Raw genomic sequence first — 15,796 nt, forward strand, 5'->3', positions numbered from 1 at the left:
GTTCTGCTGCTATGCTAATATCTGCATGCCTGCAGGCCTGGGGCAGTTCTGTGCCTGGGTGGAAGTTACGGCTGGGAACCACTGTGCTGAGTTTCTTCACCGTAACGAGTCTCTAAGGGGGCTGCTCCTGCCACTCAAGCCACACTAGCCAATCAGGGCTCCCAAACGTACTGCTCTTCAGAATAAGGGCGGGCACTTCCGGCCCGCCGTGCAGCAGGCCCTGCTGCATCTCCCGGGCTGAGGGAGACACTCGTTCCCTGTGTAGCGCTGTGACTCGCTTTCGGGAGCTGTGGGGAGAGCGGGGCGAGCTCAGAGTCCGCCATGGTGAGCGAGGGCCGCCGCCCCACGTGAGGAAGAGCCGGTGTGGGGTCCTCCCGGGACTGTGGCAGACAACGGCTGGCCGCGCGCCCCGTGAGGTCCGCGAGTTCCCCGGGGTCTCCGCTGTCCTCTGTCGGGTCCTGCGGCCTCCGAATGACACCCGTGCGGGCTGCGGGTGCGCAGAACACAGAGGCTGAGGGTGTGTGTGGGGTGACTGTGTGCATTGTCTTTATTGATGACTAGCGCCTTGTGAGGCTTTCATTGTCTACTGGGAGGCAGACTTGCTAACTCGCAGAGCCCTGTCCCTCTAGCGTCTTCTAGAAGTTCTGCACTTGGCACTGAACATTCAGGTGTAGGATCCTTCTGCAGTTAGTTCTGTGCAGGTTGTAAAGTCTGTGTCATGAACACATCTGCATGGAGATGACAGGGTGGTCCTGTCACCTGTGTTAGGCCCCACTTACTGGGTTTCCTGACCTTATGTGTCAAAATTGACTATATTAATTATGTTTCTATGTCAAAGTTTGCTCTCATGTTCTGTTCATCTCTTTGTTCTTTTCCACGCTTAAGTCATTGTTGTGTGAGACGTTTTGAACCAGAGTGTGTTACTGAGTGTGCTATTTACTCAGTGTTGTGTTGATCAATTTTTCGTTCATGATGTCTTTTGAAAGCAGTTTTCTGTAACTGATAGGAAAAAAATCTTAGACGTTTTATTGGACTGTTGCTGAATCTATAGCTTAAATTCTGTACTGAAATAATACTTAATCTTTTTGTCTTACAATCCTTTGAATCTCTTAATTACAAATTTATAGTTTTTGCTACAGAGATTTGTTACATTTCTGGTTTATTTCTGACTTATAAGAGATATAATGATACTTTTAATTTTCTTTTATTATTTTATTTCATGTGTATGAATGCTTTGCTTGCATATGTGTATGTTGACCTCATGTGTTTGGTGTCCACAGAAGACAGCAGGAGGCATCAGATCCCCTGCAACAGCATCTAGGGATGATTGTGTGCACCATGTTAGTGCTGGGCACCAAACCCAGGACTTCTACAAGGGCAATAGTGGTGGTACCTGCTGAGTCATCTCTCCAATCCTGAACTTGACAGATTTTTTTTTTTATTTTACTTTACCTTTTTTTTAGGTTTTTATTTTTTGAGATGGGGTTTCTCTGTGTAGCTTCTGGAGCCTGACCGTAGACCAGACTGGCCTCAAACTCACAAAGATCTGCCTGCCTCTGCCTCCCAAATGTGGGATTAAAGGCGTGTGTATGCATCCATAAGTATATGCTGAAAAGCAAGTGTTAAGAGAGTTGAGATTTGCTTAACACTCTGTCATTGGTGTTTGGGATATGACTCAGTAGGTATCCAGGTTAGATTTGTTCAACTTGACACAAGCTAGAGTCACTCTGGTCTGTAGGCAAATCTGTAAGGTATATGTATTCTTGATTAGTGCTTGTTGTAATAGGGTCCATTCCATAGGGTGGTTGGTGCCACCCTGGGCAAGTGATTCCAAGTTATCTAAGGAAGCAAACTGAGCAGGCCATGATAGCAGGAGTGCGGTCAGCAGCGTTTCTCCAGGTTGTTGTGTATATGAGCTAGCAGATCTGTTCTTGGACAGATCCTCTTTGTGTGTTAGGTAGATCTGGAGACTTGTAATTACTGAAGAGACTTTTTTCCTCTGGTAATTCTCTAAGTGTGTGGCATGATTTCTCATTGTCATGGCACATTAATTCTAGAACAATTGCACCTTGAAGCTTTCAGAAAATTATTTTGAGTCAAGGTTTGTTATGTTGACATTCTTTGCCTAGATCCCTCAGTGTTTAGGCTCCCTGACAGTGACCCTGCTGTTCTCCTGACTCAACCTCTTCAATGGTTGATGAAAGGTTTGTAGGAGCACAAAGTTCTTAAAGACTCCACTTGAGTCACAGAGTAGGCTGTCCTTTATACTAGAAGGAAAATGATTTGTGTGTGAAACAGCTACTCCATTGAGATTAGAATAGAAGGAATAATTTATTGTATATACTGCAGGGGAAAAAAAGACTAGGCCATAGCTAGATTAGAGGTTGTTTAAGTCATTGACCCACAGGTGTCTCTGTTATAAAGAAGGATCTGATTGGGCAGGGTGAGTTCTGTGTACTTTCCCAGTATGCATTAATTCATACTATATAAATGAAAGGAAACCAAATTGGTATGTGATAATTTGGGGAGGTTAACTTGAGCCACTGAAATTTCCAGGTGGGAAACTCTCTCAAATTGGTAAGTGCAAACCTGGTTGACCCATTTAGTCAGGAGACAAGATTGAGACACAAGGCATTTGGCTGTGGCTTATGTTTCATCCTTCAACTCAGCAACTAACATTTTACACAGGGCAGGGTCATACACTGTCTTATAAATGTGGACTTGAGTTTGTACAGGATGATGAGTATAGATCTATTTGCATTCTTCTACCTGCACACATCCAGTTTGACCGGCACTATTTGTTGAAGATGCTGTCTTTATTCCAGGATGAATTTCTACTTCTTTATAAAACAAGAAACAAACAAACAAACAAAAAAACCCAGGTGTCTATAGGAGTGTGGGTTCATTCTGGGACATCAATTTCATTGATCATTGTTTCTGATACTATGTATGTTTTTAATTAATTTGTTAATTAATTAATTAATTTATTTTTACTATACCTCTATAGTACAACATGCAATTTGGAATAGTGAGACCTCCAGCAGTTCTTTTATGGTTCAAATTGTTTTTATTATCCTGGGCATTTTCTTTTTCCCATTCAAAGCTGAGAATTTTCCTTTCATAGTATGTAAACAATTGTGTTGGTATTTTGATGGGACTGATATTACATGTGTAGATTACTTTTAGTAAGATTGCCATTTTTGCTATGGAGATCTTTTCATCTTCTCATAACTTTTCAGTTCTTTCTACAAAGACTTGAAGTTTTATTATAAAGTCTTTCACTTGCTTAGAGTTACCCCAAGATATTTTATATAATTTGAGCAATTTTGAATGGTGTTATTTTCCTGTTTTCTTGCTCAGTTCTTTTGTCACTTGTACATATGAGAGCTGCTGATTTGCGAGGTAATTGTATATCCAGCTACTTTGCTGAATGTTTATTAGCTGTAGAAATTCTTCTGTAATTTTTTTTGGGGGGGGTCATTTACATCACCTGCAAATAAAAATACTTTCATTTCTTTTTTGTTCCATTTTATTTCCTTGATCTCATTCATTTGTCTTACTGCTCTAGTTAAGACTTCCATATCTATATTGAACAGATATGGTGTGACTGGACAGCTTTGTCTTGTTCCTGAGTTTAGGTAAATAACTTTGAGTTTCTCTTCATTTAATTTGGTGTTGAATGTAGGCCTGCTGGAAATTGCCTTTATTTTGTTTAGGTATGTTCCCTGTATCCCTCATCTCTGTAGGACTTTTATCATGAAGAGTTGTTTGATTTTTGTCAAAGGCTTTTTCTGCATCTAATGAGATGGTCTTAATTTTTTTTTCTTTCTGTTTATTTATATGGTGGTTACTTCTCTTAATTTTTGTATGCCGACCATTTCTGAATTTAGATGAAGCCTACTTGATCATGGGTGGATGATCTTTTGATCTTTTGATGTGTTCTTAGATTTGATTTGTGAGTATTTTATTGACAAGCTTTGCATCTATGTTCATAAGGGATGCTGGTCTATAATTCTCTTTCCTTGTTGGGTATTCATTTATGTGGTTTGGGTTCAGGGTAACTGTCCTCATAAAATGAATTTGGCAGTGTTCCTTCTATATCCTTGTTCTTTTCCTTCTTTTATTATTTATTTGTTTATTTATTTTGACTTTTTGAGACAGTGTTTTGCTATGCAACAGCTCTGGCTGTCAGGGAACTAGCTTTTGTTTAGTAGGCTGACTTTGAACTCTGAGATATCTACCTGCTTCTGCAAGTGCTGGGATTGAAGGCATAGCTCACCACTGCCTAGCTATTTTTCTGTTTCTATTTTGTGGAGTAATTTGAGTAGTATTGGCATTAACTCTTCTTTGAAAGTCTGGTAGAATTTTGCACTAAAATCATCTGGTCCTGGGCTTTTTTTTTTTTTTTTTTGGTTGGGAGGCTTTGATGATTGTTTTTAATTTCCTTAGGGGTTATATGTCTATTTAAGTTGTTTATCCAATCTTCATTTAATTTTAGCAAGTGATGCCTATCAAGAAAATTATCAATTTGTCTTAGATTTCCAATTTGACTGAGAAAATTTTCAAGTATGTCCTTATGATCCTCTGGGTTTCTTCAGTGTCTGTTATGTCCTGCACTGCTGATGTTAAAAGTGCATGTCATTATGTCTAGCCCCAGTGTTTAGTATGAAAGTGTCACTACCTAGAGGATGTAGCTTGGTAGGGAAGAAATGCAAGGCTACCCAGCTATTTATTGACCTTGAGGCCAACTTGGACTAGTTGAGACCTGTTTCCCCAAAACAAAAACAACTGTGGATGGTGGTGCACAAATGTAATACTAGGACTCAGGAAGCAGAGGCAGAAGAATGCAAATAAGTTCAACCTAGTGTTAGCATGTGGTTCCAGATCAATCCTGACCTTGTCCCCAACAACAAAATAATGCATGATGTCATAAACTGTGAAAAAAAGAATACAAGTGGACTTTCAAATGTGTGTAATATTTATGCCACCAAACATGGAAACCAAGGTGCAGGGGATGTAGGGGAGGGGTACCTCAGTTGCCCTAGCATATAAAAAGCTCTGTGTCCAATTGTAGCACTTCACAAAAACATATTACATGAGATAGAATCTTTCAATATAGTCCCTGATCTCCTGTATTTCCCTGTGTAGCCCATACTAGTCTGACTGCTTGAATAACAGGCATGTAACGCTTAATCAGCTTGATATATTGTTTAAAAGTCTCTTGAAGAGTTTGGGTAAAGATTGCCTAATCAAACAGAAGTAGGAACAGCAGAATGCATTTATCATCCTCTAGCCCCAGGAATTAAATCCAACATGACATAGACTCTGGGATCTCCTCTCTGTTCTCCCCCACTTCAGGGGTCACTCATGCAGGATTCCATTTAATCCAGTTTAGGTGACTAATCAGTGTCTGGATAGTTTTATTCCAAAGCTGTAGTCATCTGAGAAGAGGGAGCCTCAATTGAGATAATGCCTCCATAAGATCAGGTTGTACATAAGCAAATATAGGGTATTTTCTCAATTCATGATTAATGGGGATGCCCAGCCCATTATGGGTGTGCCATCCCTGAATTGGTGGTCTTGGGTTCATTAAGAAAGCAATCTAAGCAAGCCACGAGGAACAAGCCAGTAAGTGGCACCCTCCATAGTGTCTGCATCAGCTCCTGGCTCAGGTTCCTGCCCTGCTTCAGTTCCTGTCTAGACTTTTCTCAGTGATGGACAGTGATATGAAGGTGTAAGTCAAATAAACCCTTTCTTACCCAAGTTTGTTTTGGTCATTGTGTTTAATACAACTATAGAAATCCTAAGATAATCAGATACCCCTCTTTTGCAAAAATAAATAAATAAAACAAAACCTCTTTGTTGTCCTGATCTGTTTTTCACTATCCACACAGTAGCAGCACATTCAGCCTCATAGTCATATTCATAAGCAGTCAGTCCAAGTCCTGTGTTCTGTTATGCACTACTTCAACATTTCTTGACCTGGCATGGTCACACAGGCCTGAAATGCCAATAATTGGCACACTGAGGCAGGAAGATCATGAGCTTGAAAATATATTGGCTATATGGCCAAGGATAGTATCAAGAATAAATGAATGAGTACATATTTGATGAATTTGACTTTTGGTGGATTGTTGTGGCATTCTTGCATTATGTGACCTTGTGCCCCTATAGGTTTACTCTGCCCTTTGTAGATGACCAGAACAGTTACCCTCGGGGGAATGGAGCTTTGAGAATATTCAGGTACTGTGGACATTAGCACCATATTGGGAATCTGATCACCTGGACCAAATCCAATTTCTCTTCCCTGCCTTGAACAGAAACCATGACTCTGTGTCATATCCTGGAAGAGTGTGTTGAAAGGAACAGGGACCACTTGTTGGTTCCCGGCTGCCTGGCTAGTTTAGACCCGAAATAATCACATAGGAACTGTATTATTTAAATCACTGCTTGGCCCATTAGCTCTAGCTTATTGGCTAACTCTTACATAATAATTTAACCCATTTCTATTAATCTGTGTATCGTCACGTGGCAGTGGCTTACTGGCAAAGTTTTGGCATGTTTGACTCTGGAGATGGCTCCATTGCTTCTCTCCGATTCCTCCCCTCATTTTCCTAGCATTCAGCCTAGCTTTCCCTGCCTACCTAAGTTCTGCCTTGCTAAAGGTCCAAAGCAGTTTCTTTATTCATTAATGATAATCACAGCACACAGAGGGGTATCCCATATCACCTTCCCTTTTCTGTTTAAATAAAAAGGTTTTAATTTTAACATAGTAAAATTACATATAACAAAACTGTTACCAAGCAAGAATTACAGTTACACTATTTATATCTACTTTATCTTTTATCATAATTAAGGAGAACTATAACTATAAATTCTTCAACTCCATTAAAGACTCCAGAAGGATATAATATTACCTAAGTAAGCAGGAAATGCATTGTAAGCAACTTCCAAAACTCTAGAATTGACAAAGACATCCTACTACCTGGACAGTCACCCAAAGTTCCTTTCTACTGTTGGAGCATCCTTCTTCAGCCTACAGGCCCATAGTATGGAGCAGACTTTTCCATGAAGCAGGAAATTTTAAAGACAGTTCTACCTCTATTGGTAGTTTGTCAGTTATTTTCTTCTGTGTCCTGAAGAATGTCTGGCAGAATCTTTCATGAAGCAGGAACCTTGAAGGACGGTCTCACCTTTAGACAACTTTAGCAGTCATTTTTCTGTGGGACCTGCATGTTCAGTTCATACAGCTGTCCAAGCAAGAGCAGTTTTTTTTTTTTTTTTTTTTTTGCCCAAATGGCTAACCAATTCCATAAGGAGCCTCTTTGATGCCCATCTTCCTCTTGAAGTAGTTTTTGCTGCCAGGAACAGGTGTGTCTCATGGTCATGAAAAGTCTTAAGTTTTTAAACATTTTAAATGCCATATTCTGAAGGTTTCTGAAAGATTTGAAGAATACCTATCTAACTGAAATATATGTCTATACATCTAGGAAATCTAACATGACTACAAGCTTGACTATTATAGATGATTATCTATTAACCTATGTTTTAAATTATACATTACATTTTAAAATAAGCTACACAAACATGATACCTTAATCAAGAGCAGAAATATACATATAACAAAATTGACCTTAAATTTGTATCAATAAACCAAGATCTGTACCAATGCAAATTATTCATATCTATATCATATCCCCCTTTAAATGTAAACAAACATTTATAGACAATATTTGGGAATATAGGCGTAGTTTTCTCCATACTGCTTTCTGCTGATTGTTGGATATAGTCATTTTTATGGGTGTTCATGGTGACCTTCGGGGGTTCTTTTTCCATCAAACCACACTGGTCTGAATCCAGCATCCAGGCAAGAGAGACAAGGGAAAGTGAGCAGAGAGCATGAACCTTTTTGGTACCCAAGACCACACCCTTCCTGGTCCAGCCTTTCAAATGGCATTGACTGCCATTTAAATAAGAGTTCCAAACTAATACAAAACTATATATAATATGAACAGATATCAAGTATAAAAATTCAAATTACAACCAGCATATACAACATTAAGCAAGAAGCATATGCTGTTTCAATAATTATCCTATCCTAAGGAGTCTAAGCCTTGTTTTAGAAATGGCTTTGCTAAGTCATGAGAGAAAAGTAAGTATGACTATCTAGTCTTCCTCCCCACCAAAAACCTGAGAAGGGAAATAATATTACCTAAGTACAATAATATTACAGGAAGTACAATCAAGCAGCTTCCAAAATGTGCAATAAATAACAAGAGACAACTGGCTGCCTGGGCAGTCACCCAAAGTCTCATTTGCAATGCTGGAGCAACCAACTTGGGCTAAGGCCTAGAATAACTGACAGCCCATTTTTAGAGGTAGGAAAATTTTCAAAACTGTCTTACCCTGTCTTGGAAAGGTTTGATAGTCTTTTTCTTGTATCCTGCTTGTCCTGTCTGGACACCATGCATTTTATCAGTGGTCAAGACATAGGCAGTTCCTTACCTAAAGGCCAGTTTTATCAAAAAGCAAACAAGCTCCAAGTGGAGTGTCTTCGGTGCCCAACATTCTCTTGGGAATACATCTATGCTGCCAGGAGCAATTGTGTCTCACATCAGCAGAGCCCTAAATTATTTAAATGCCATATTCTATAGCTCTTTGAAGTGGTTGAAGATTACCTATCTATGCAGAATACAATCTCTATGTATCTAAAGAACCTGATTAGTATTACTAATCAGTATGACAAACATGGATAACTTTTTGACCTATAATACTTAATATATGTATAGCTTAAAACTAAGACTTCATATTAGAATATTAAACAGTATTTAAACAACTGTGCAGCAAACGAGGACAATGACCTCAAGATGTAAACAATGTATAAGTATCTTGTTCAGAGGTAGAAATGTATAGTGCAATATGATAAATATATCCTAAAATTGTATCAATATTCAAAATGTCTTAAACACATAGAAACTTGCATGCATACAATATGAGAAAATAACTGCATAAGTGTACAAATACTGTCTAAAAAATAGGAGCATATTCAATATAGCAAATATAATTTGAATTTGTATCAATATACAAGAATCTATACCAATGTAAACTGTCTATAAATAATAGTTCAAAACTATTTATGATTCACTATTATTATTGTTAGTGAGTTCACGCTAATCTACCTATTATCTTTTCCAATTTTCTTGTTTTTTTTTTAAGTGAGTTCCCTGAGCCTAAAAACACTTTCATCCGAATCCCCAATCCTATACCAATAATAATCAACCCCTATTTGATGTCCCTAATCCTGAGGACAAACTTTGTTGGGAGAAGGGCCATCGTTTCTAGAATTACACCCAGCTGTCATGCGGGCAATGTTCTTTCTATGGGATCCTGTAAAACTAAAACGATGGTTAAGTTTCAAGATTATTGTCTGATTTAAGTGCAAATAATCTCTGGGTAGTCAATAGGGTTTTTCTAAAGTTCTTATTTGGAGTTCTGGCCAGAAAATTGTAAGAAGGTATACCATTTCAGCTAACCAAGTTGGAACCATCTTGAGCAGCTGGTACCCCAAACCAGTCTTATAGTGGCACTATCAGCATAATGACATCATATCCACCAGGTGGAGTCATTGTTATGGGGCCCCAGTTTCTTCCTGGAAACTTCAAAGATTACTGCAGGAAAATTTATTGTTTATTGCAGAAAATGTAAACATTTTTTATATAGACATATATTCAACAAAAGTTATAACAGAGACAAAAATAGGTATTGAGAAAAGTAAAATTTTCCCTAAATTCTTTCTGTCCCATACCAGAAGGCTCCTGACATAAGACAGAAACTCTGAATTTTTCTTTTTACAACATGCTTGGATTTAGAGGATAGCCATTGTCCAACTCCAAAGGCAGCTTTGATTTTTAAGTGAGTCTATTATTTTACTGGGTAGTATTTGTGCATGTGCACATATGTGTGTGTATGTATGTATGTATGTATATACGTACATACTGATAATGAAATTTTACCCTGTAGATGACCTGTCCTCCTAAATCGTATTTCCCTTTCCTCAGAGATCCTTTCTGAATGGTTATTTTTTTCTTTAGGCATCCAAATGTTCAGGGTGTCTTGACATTTTGATGATCAGCATTTTCCTTCAAAGACAAGAACAAAACCCTGCCCCAACCCTTATTAGGTTTTCTTACCACCTGTATGATTGCCACCTCTGTGGATGAGCTGTCATTTCTCTTTCTCAAGAGATTTCTCCTATTAAAATCAAATCTTTATTAATATTGATGGTATCCATAGATTTTTTTCTGTGGAAACAAGAGTGAAACCTCTTCCCCAACATAGGACATCTCCTGGTTTCCATACTGAGGTCAACACATCCTTGATTTAATTCAGAAATCTTTTCTATTATCCAGTGTCTCTCTGATGTCATAGTTCCTTTCTCAATAGCCTTCAGAAAATTTAAGTTTAATAGATCATTATGAAATATATTTTTTTTGGATATTTTCATCCCTATTTGTTTAGCATATATTATTTATTTATTTATTTATTTATTTATTTATTTATTTAAGATTTCTGCCTCCTCCCCACCACCGCCTCACATTTCCCTCTCCCTTCCCCGATCAAGTCCCCCTCCCTCGTCAGCCCAAAGAGCAATCAGGGTTCCTTGCCCTGTGGGAAGTCCAAGGACCACCCACCTCCATCCATGTCTAGTAAGGTGAGCATCCAAACTGCCTAGGCTCCCACAAACCAGTACGTGCAGTAGGATAAAAAACCCATTGCCATTGTTCTTGAGTTCTCAGTAGTCCAAATTGTTTGCTATGTTCAGCCAGACCGGTTTTATCCCATGCTTATTCAGACCCTGGCCAGCTGGCCTTGATGAGTTCCCGATAGAACATCCCCATTGTCTCAGTGTGTGGGTGCACCCCTCGCGGTCCTGAGTTCCTTGCTCGTGCTCTCTCTCTTGCTCCTGATTTGGACCTTGAGATTTCAGTCCGGTGCTCCAATATGGGTCTCTGTCTCTGTCTCCTTTCATCGCCTGATGAAGGTTAATATTCAGGAGGATGCCTATATGTTTTTCTTTGGGTTAACCTTCTTATTTAGCTTCTCTAGGATCATGAATTATAGGCTCAATGTCCTTGATCTATGGCTATAAGCCAAATATTAGTGAGTACATCTCATGTTCCTCTTTTTGGGTCTGGCTTACCTCACTCAGGATAGTGTTTTCTATTTCCATCCATTTGTATGCAAAATTCAAGAAATCATTGTTTTTTACTGCTCAGTAGTACTCTATTATGTATATATTCCATACTTTCTTCATCCATTCTTCCATTGAAGGGCATCTAGGTTGTTTCCAGGTTCTGGCTATTATAAACAATGCTGCTATGAACATAGTTGAGCATATACTTTTGTTGTATGATAGGGCATCTCTTGGGTATATTCCCAAGAGTGGTATTGCTGGGTCCAGGGGTAGGTTGATCCCGAATTTCCTAAGAAACAGCCACACTGCTTTCCAAAGTGGTTGCACAAGTTTGCATTCCCACCAGCAATGGATGAGTGTACCCCTTTCTCCACATCCTCTCCAGCAAAGGCTATCATTGGTGTTTTTTATTTTAGCCATTCTGACAGGTGTAAGATGGTATCTTAAAGTTGTCTTGATTTGCATTTCCCTGATCGCTAAGGAGGTTGAGCATGATCTTAAGTGTCTTTTGGCCATTTGAATTTCTTCTGTTGAGTATTCTCTGTTCAGCTCAGTGCCCCATTTTATAATTGGGTTGGTTAACCTTTTACGGTCTAGTTTCTTGGTTCTTTATATATTTTGGAGATCAGACCTTTGTCTGTTGCGGGGTTGGTGAAGATCTTCTCCCAGTCAGTGGGTTGCCTTTTTGTCTTAGTGACTGTGCCCTTTGCTTTGCAGAAGCTTCTCAGTCTCAGGAGGTCCCATTTATTCAATGATGCCCTTAATGTCTGTGCTGCTGGGGTTATATGTAGGAAGTAGTCTCCTGTGCCCATGTGTTGTAGAGTACTTCCCACTTTCTCTTCTATCAGGTTCAGTGTGTTCGGGCTGATATTGAGGTATTTAATCCATTTGGACTTGAGTTTTGTGCATGGTGGTAGATATGGATTTATTTTCATTCTTCTACAGATTGACATCCAATTTTGCCAGTACAATTTGTTGAAGATGCTCTCTTTTTTTTCCATTGTATACTTTTAGCTCCTTTATCAAAAATCAGGTGTTCATAGGTTTGTGGGTTAAAGCCAGGGTCTTCTATTCGATTCCATTGATCGACTTCTCTGTTATTATGCCAATACCAAGCTGTTTTCAATACTGTAGCTCTGTAATAAAGTTTGAAGTCAGGGATGGTAATGCCTCCAAACAATCTTTTATTGTATAAGATTGTTTTGGCTATCCTGGGTTTTTTGTTTTTCCATATAAAGTTGATCTTTGTCTTCTCCAGATCTGTGAAGAATTTGATAGGATTTTGATGGGGACTGCATTGAATCTATAGATTGCTTTTGGTAGAATTGACATTTTTACTATGTTGATCCTCCCAATCCAAGAGCAAGGGAGATCCTTCCATTTTCTGGTGTCCTCTTCAATTTTTTTCTTCAAAGACTTAAAATTCTTGTCAAATAGATCTTTCACTTCCTTGGTCAGAGTTACCCCAAGATATTTTATGCTATTTGTGGCTATTGTAAAAGGTGATGCTTCTCTGATTTCCCTCTCCGTTTCCTTATCCTTAGTGTATAGGAAGGCAACTGATTTTTTTGGAGTTGATCTTGTATCCTGCCACATTACCAAAGGTGTTTATCAGCTGTAGGAGTTCTTTGGTAGAGTTTTTGGGGTCGCTTATGTACACTATCATATCATCTGCAAATAACGAAAGCTTAATTTCTTTCTTTCCAATATTACTCCCCTTGATCCCCTTATGTTGTCTTATTGCGATTGCTAGAACTTCAAGCACTATATTGAAGAGGTATGGCGAGAGTGGACAGCCTTTTCGTGTTCCTGATTTTAGTGGGATGACTTTGAGTTTCTCTCTGTTTAATTTGATGTTAGCTGTCGGCTTGATGTAAATAGCTTTTATTATATTTAGGTATGACCCTTGTATCCCTAATCTCTCTAAGACCTTTATCATAAAGGGCTGTTGAATTTTGTCGAATGATTTTTCAGCATCTCATGAAATGATCATATGGTTTTTTCTTTCAGTTTATTTATATGGTGGATTACATTGATAGATTTTTGTATGTTGAACCAGCCCTGTGTCTCTGGGATGAAGCCTACTTGATCATAATGGATAATTTTTCTAATGTGTTTTTGGATTCGGTTTGCCAGTATTTTGTTGAGAATTTTTACGACGATGTTCATGAGTGAGATTGGCCTCTAATTCTCTTTCTTGGTTGGGTCTTTGTGTGGTTTTGGTATCAGGGTAACTGTAGCTCCATAAAAGGAATTTGGCAATGACTCTTCTGTTTCTATATTGTGAAATACATTAAGGAGTATAGGTATTAGGTCTTCTTGGAAGTTCTGGTAGTATTCTGCATTGAAACTATCTGGTCCTGGCCTTTTTTTGGAAGGGAGATTTTTGATAACAGTTTCTAATTCTTCGTGACTAACTGGTCTATTTAGATTGTTCTCCTGGTCTGGTTTAGCTTTGGTATATGGTACTTATCTAAAATAAATGTCCATTTCTCTTGCATTTTCCAGTTTTGTGGCATATAGTCTTTTGTAGTAAAATCTAATGATTCTCTGAATTTCCTCTGTGTCTGTGGTTATGTCCCCCTTTTCATTTCTGATCTTATTTATTTGCGTGTTCTCTCTCTGTCGTTTAATTAGTTTGGATAGGGGTTTGTCAATCTTGTTGATTTTCTCTAAGAAACAACTTTTTGTTTCATTGATTCTTTGGACTGTTTTCTGTGTTTCTATTTTGTTGATTTCAGCCCTCAGTTTGATTATTTCCAGTCTTCTACTCCTCTTGGGCATGTCTGCTTCTTTTTTTTCTAGAGCTCTCAGGTGTGCTGTTAAGTCCCCGATGTTCCTACATTTTCTTTATTTTAACTTTTCTCTTACCACTGCTTTCATCATGTCCTATAGGTTTGAGTATGTTGTCTTTTTATTTTCATTAAATTCAAGGAAGACTTTAATTTCTTTCTTAATTTCTTCCTTGATGCAGTTGTAGTTCAGTAGTTGACTGTTCAGTTTCCATGAGTTTGTCGGCTTTCTGAGGGTAGCATTGTTGTTGCCTTCTAACTTTAATCTGTGGTGATCTGATAAGATGCAGATGGACACTGATAATTTTTTTTTGTATCTGTGGAGGTTTCCTTTGTTTCCGAGTGTGTGGTCAATTTTTGAGAAGATTCCATGAGCTGCAGAGAACAAGGTATATTCTTTCCTGTTTGGGTGGAGTGTTTTATAGATGTCTGTTAAGTCCATTTGCTTCATTACCTCCAATAATTCTCTTAATTCTCTATTAGGTTTCTGTCTGATTGACCTGTCCATTGGTGAGAGAGGTGTGTTGAAGTCTCCTGCTACTACTAGTGTGTGTGGTTTGATGTCTGCCTTAAGTTTTAGTAATATCTTTTTTTACATAAGTGGGTGCTTTTATATTAGGGGCATAGATATTCAGGATTGAGAATTCATCCTGATGAATTTTTCCTGTTATGAGTGTAAAGTGTCCATCTCGATCTCTTCTGATTGATTTTAGTTTGAAGTTAGTTTTGTTAGAAATTAGTATGGCCACACCTGCTTTTTTCTTAGGACCATTTGCTTGAAACACCTTTTTCCCAACCCTTTACTCTGAGTAGATGCCTGTCTTTGTGGTTGAGATGTGTTTCTTGCAAACAGCAGAGTGTTGAATCCTGTTTTTGTATCCAATCTCTTCGCCTGTGCCTTTTTATAGGTGAATTGAGACCATTAATATTAAGTGATATTAATGACCAGTGGTTGTTTACTCCCGTTATTCTTATTGTTTTTGGTAGTAGAATTTGTGTGTCTCCCTTCTTTGAGTTGTGCTGGTGAAGGGTCACTAGATGCCTGAGTTATTATAGGCAGTGCTGGCAATGTTGGATTCCTTGGGTTGTGATTTTCCTTCTATTACTTTCTGTAGGGCTGGATTTGTGGCTACGCATTGTTTAAATTTGTTCTTACCCTGGAATGTCTTGTTTTCTCCATTGATAGTGAATGATTGCTTGGCTGGGTATAGTAGTCTGGGCTTGCATCCATGGTCTCTTAGTTTCTGCAGTACCTCTATCCAGGACCTTCTGGCTTTCATGGTTTTCATAGAGAAGTCAGGTGTAAGTCTGACCGATTTACCTTTATAAGTTACTTGCCCTTTTTTCTTTGCAGCTCTTAATATTCTTTCTTTAATCTGTATAATTTGTGTTTTGATTATTATATGGCGAGGGGATTTTTTTTGATCCAGTCTGTTTGGTGTTCTGCATGCTTCTTGAATATTCATAGGAATATCTTTCTTTATGTTGGGAAAGTTTTCTTTCATAATTTTTTAAAAAATATTTTCTGAGCTTTTGAGCTGTGACTCTTCTCCTTCTTCTATCCCTATTATTCTTAGGTTTGATCTTTTTATTGTGTCCCATATTTTCTGAATGTTTTGTGATGAGAATTTGTTGGCTTTGCTGTTTTCTTTGTTCAGTGCGTTTATTTTCTATATGGTGTCCTCAGAATCTGAGATTCTTTCTTCTATCTCTTGTATTCTATTGATTATGCTTGTTTCTGTAGTCTCTGCTCGTTAACCTCGATTTTCCATATCCAGCTGGTCCTCAGTTTGTGTTTTCTTTTTTGCTT

General features: G+C 38.3%; 1 protein-coding gene across 2 annotated transcripts in view; it reads left to right on the top strand.

Annotated features, from left to right (window-relative positions):
* Window positions 1-205: 205 nt before the first annotated feature.
* The window catches only part of LOC121459675 (zinc finger protein 120-like), a 41,335-nt gene continuing 25,744 nt past the window's right edge, over window positions 206-15,796 (top strand). For both annotated transcript variants that reach the window (XM_041669619.1, XM_041669621.1), the window contains exon 1: window positions 206-324. In XM_041669619.1, the coding sequence (XP_041525553.1) occupies window positions 322-324 (3 nt within the window). In that variant the 5' untranslated portion in view covers window positions 206-321. The remainder of the gene's footprint in view (window positions 325-15,796) is intronic.

This window comes from Microtus oregoni, unplaced genomic scaffold (genome assembly GCF_018167655.1).
Source record: "Microtus oregoni isolate MIOR12 unplaced genomic scaffold, Mior012 000019F_ref0000042, whole genome shotgun sequence".
Classification (NCBI taxonomy): domain Eukaryota; kingdom Metazoa; phylum Chordata; class Mammalia; order Rodentia; family Cricetidae; genus Microtus; species Microtus oregoni.